This window comes from Habropoda laboriosa, unplaced genomic scaffold, assembly GCF_001263275.1.
Source record: "Habropoda laboriosa isolate 0110345459 unplaced genomic scaffold, ASM126327v1 scaffold134, whole genome shotgun sequence".
Classification (NCBI taxonomy): Eukaryota; Metazoa; Arthropoda; class Insecta; order Hymenoptera; family Apidae; genus Habropoda; species Habropoda laboriosa.
The window spans coordinates 1300145-1304065 of NW_017100266.1; the positions used below are offsets into that span (position 1 = coordinate 1300145).

At 38.0% G+C, this 3921-nt stretch overlaps 1 protein-coding gene across 2 annotated transcripts in view; it reads right to left on the reverse strand.

Annotated features, from left to right (window-relative positions):
- Positions 1-899: 899 nt before the first annotated feature.
- LOC108573241 (sex-lethal homolog) overlaps positions 900-3921 on the reverse strand; it is a 12336-nt gene continuing 9314 nt past the window's right edge. For both annotated transcript variants that reach the window (XM_017935632.1, XM_017935633.1), the window contains exon 6: positions 900-1216. In XM_017935632.1, the coding sequence (XP_017791121.1) occupies positions 963-1216 (254 nt within the window). In that variant the 3' untranslated portion in view covers positions 900-962. The remainder of the gene's footprint in view (positions 1217-3921) is intronic.

A 3921-nucleotide genomic window follows, 5' to 3' on the forward strand; every position in this document is an offset into this window, starting at 1 on the left:
AAAGGAAACTTGAAAGAGTAGTCTTACGATACCCTCTACCGAAACTGTCCCAAATCGGTTTCGAGGTGAAGGACAATGTGAGAAGCTTTATTGTACTTTTTTTTTTTAACGATTAAAAGCGACGTAGAAATAGCGATGGGTCTAATAGCGTCAGCGATTAACCTCAACAACCTACATTTCGAGATCTCGAAGTCATTCTCTACGATGTGTCTCGATAACCTCGAAACAAACAGAAGCAGATGTAACGTGATGAATGTTATGTAATGGAAATTCATTTAAAAAGATTATGTTATTTATGCAGGGTAATTTAGCTAACCTAACAACTTTAACTTACAATAAATATTCACTTTAGACCTAAAATGCCGTAAGCTTTTTTTCATTACTGAGCATAATGCTCTTCCAATTTTCACACATAAAGCACATACGATGTCAAAATAATTTAGCGATAATTCAAAGTAGTCGTGTTAAAAAAATTACTCCGCATATCGCTCATGGAGGGCTTCGTGTGGACCCAAATATATTTCAAGATTTCCAACAACACCTTCGAGACCTCGAAACAGTCCAGTATCCGATTTCCCATATGTCCATCACTGGACGTACAATACTAGGTGTTCCAAGCTTTGGTACAGGCACGTAGAAACATCATTACATACTATGCAATGTCGGTCGCGTTATAGTTTACACATTCGTAGATCAGTCTAGTCCTCAAACGTCTCTCGTAAATACACTACGCGTGAGACGAGAAAAACAGCGACGTCTGGCTGCCAGTTTCTTCTACCCTGTGTGTGTCTGTACACAGCCTCTTCTCCCAATGATTCTGTCTCCACAGTGTCTCCAGCGTGACTTCACCTATCGCTCGAGAAAAACCAGTTCACTCGACACAGTTACGAGCGATCACGGTCGAACGAAGAAAGGTACGTAGCCGGTGTTGCCTTGCTGTCCGGGTCGTCGACGAGGTTAGGTCACCAGAAATGCGACTGGACATATCCACCGCCCATACCGATGGGGTTGAAGCGATGTGGGTGAATTTTCTCCATCCTCATTGCACCAGGACCGCCACTTCCGCCAAGGAAACCGCCATGGGGCCCTCCGCGGGGCCCAAATCCGCCTGCCCTGCCGATCATGCCAGGGCCGCCACCACTAATTCCCATGCCCATGCTTGGCGGGCCACCGATTCCCCTGCCCCTTCCACCACTGCTCAGGCCACCTCCAGCACCTAAAACCGTCGGTATAAATCGGTGAAGATTGTTTTTACCACAATTTCGAAGTATTTCAAGGTTATGGAAAGTGGTTTAAGAAGGATGTGAAAACGTACAGGGCGTAAAAAAGTAACGGAGACGGATTTAAAAATTTCCTTTTTTCTTCTTTTACATATTTTGTCCGTTACATTTTTTCACACCCTGTGCAGAGGTGTGACGGTGGAGAAGAATAAAGTGCAGACAGATGCTGATTGTTCATTTCTAATCGTTTTAATCAAATTTAACGAGCGACTACAGAATCACCGCGGACCCGTGTAGTAACAAGGATAAGAAAAGTACGAGATACTTATAGGTGGGGGGTTGGGGGGCGTGTTTTGTCCTGACGACGACACGGTGGTTCCCCCATTAATCTTTTTTAAAACGATCGTTTTTCTTCAGAGATTCTTAACGAGTGGAACCACACTGGAAGGGGGATCATCAGCACAAACGTTACAGTCGTATCGCGGTTAGGCCGGTTTCTCGATACAACATGCCACGCACTTCGTATGTCTTCGACGCGTTTAAATGGAAATGTTCGTACAACAAGTGTTACGTTTTGTCTTTAGTCTACCTATATACTGTGTACATAGTCGTAACTCTCTAATATATCGATGTAACGTGTCCTGTGTGTGTTCATGTACGTGTATCTCTTCATGGGCACGCAGAGTGGACAGAAAATAGTATGGGACGATAATTAGGTTAAGTTGCAGATTAATTCTTTTCTTGCATTAAATATAATGTTGAACAAATTGTTTCAACACTAGATCTATTAATAATTAACATATAATTATTTTATGGAAACTTTAATATGGTTACTGACAAATTTTTAACAATATGCGTAATATAAAGAAAATTTTAAAAGCTGTACTGATAAATATTCTCGAGCAATTTTTACAGGAAATACCGACCAGCCATTTTGACTGCTTTGGTAGTTCTAGTGTTAACGAGTGGAATCATCCTCTTCCGGGTTACTAGTGGAACAATTTCCGGTTCACTCTGCGCACGCGAATGTCGATTGTTTCAAACGCTAATTCTCGCTAAATTGAGATCGATTTACAGTAAAACGTTGATCGTAAAACTGTTATCTGTCTTTTTTTTTTTTTTTTACTTTTTACTCGTTTTTTAAGAAGAAGAGAAAAATACGATGAATGTATTATTGGGAATGTCGCAGGCATTTTTAACCGAGACCTAGTGACCCTCTCCGTCTCCAATTTCATCGCTCTCGTGTCAATTATAAAAGTATTTATAAATGAGAAAAAAAATGTTCTCGACATTTTCCCCATTTTAATTTGATAATAGTTGCTTTTTTTAAAAACTTTTTAATATCAGTATTGGAGGATGAATTTTTTTTTCATTAGAGAAGAATACGAAGAGAGCGAGGAAGAGAGAAGCACCGTTTTGTTTTTTTTCTCATTCGTTCTCTCGTTTAGTTTTTTTTCCTTATTCCATATCACAGCCATCGTTAGCACTACTGGACTTCGGGATTATAACCATTTCGCACAATCTTCGATCCTTTTTTTTTTTATAACCTTACAATTTACTACTTAAAACGACGTTAAAAATTAGAATTTTCGCCGGCTTATTTACACTGAAACGACTCGCGTCGTTCTTTCCCGAAAAACTTAACCTTTTTTTTATAGCTTTAGATAGACATTAACACAAGAAATTGGAAGATTTTTTTTTTTAAATCGTATTATTAATTTTAAGGAAGATTGTAGTATATATTAATTTATGTCAAATAAAGTCTTTATTTTAGATGTATTTATTTAATGGAAAGAACAGCGTGAGTTCACTTCGTAGCACGAATATATTTCTGAAGGGATACTTGAATAATCTTACTCATTAACTAACTTAAGTACTAATTATGTGTTCTCGGTGTTAATTATATCCAGCCTTTGTTTTTTCATCATTCCCTCTTTCCTACCGCAGCGATTCTATCCTCTAGATATTTTATTTCTATTCTTGAATGGAACTTCGCAACGATAGAGGAATTTTATAACAAGATAATTAAAATTTTTCTTCTTATGAACGGCTCAAATACCGGCGCGCATTCGCAATATTAAATTCCTAAGAGCTTCGACGATTGATTCTCTAAAAAGTTTCCAATTTTATTTTCTCAACTGGAAGTGCACAACCCACCCATCTTTCATTTTATTCATTAAAAGAATCTTTTTAACTCTTAACTCGATTTTAATTAATTAAAAGATGAATTTTTCATTACTGAAAATTGATGAAAAATTATTTTAATACCCCTTTCGAGAATTCGAACACCCTAGGCTGTCTGGGTGGAAAACAGGCGCCATAACCGTGACGCTAATAAACACTCGATAACAATGATTTATATTTTCTTACATATTGCAGCTCCAACTTCAAGTTTATGAAATACTTATTTTTAAATAGAAGAAATTATTTATTCGACAGGAGAGAGGTTGTACACGCCCATTTTTAATCGTATCAAGCACCTGAACGCATTATTAATATACTAGCGTAGTGGATCGTACCTCCTACCGGGATCTATTAATTTATTACGTCAATATGGACATACATTGAAAGCATCCTCGTCATGATGATGACGCGTGCAACACGAAAAATCGACTAAAAAAAGGAACGATTGTCAGGGTTGTAGGAGATACGTGCCTCAAATTTCAAACAATTCGAGACCCACCATTTTTTTTCGATCGAA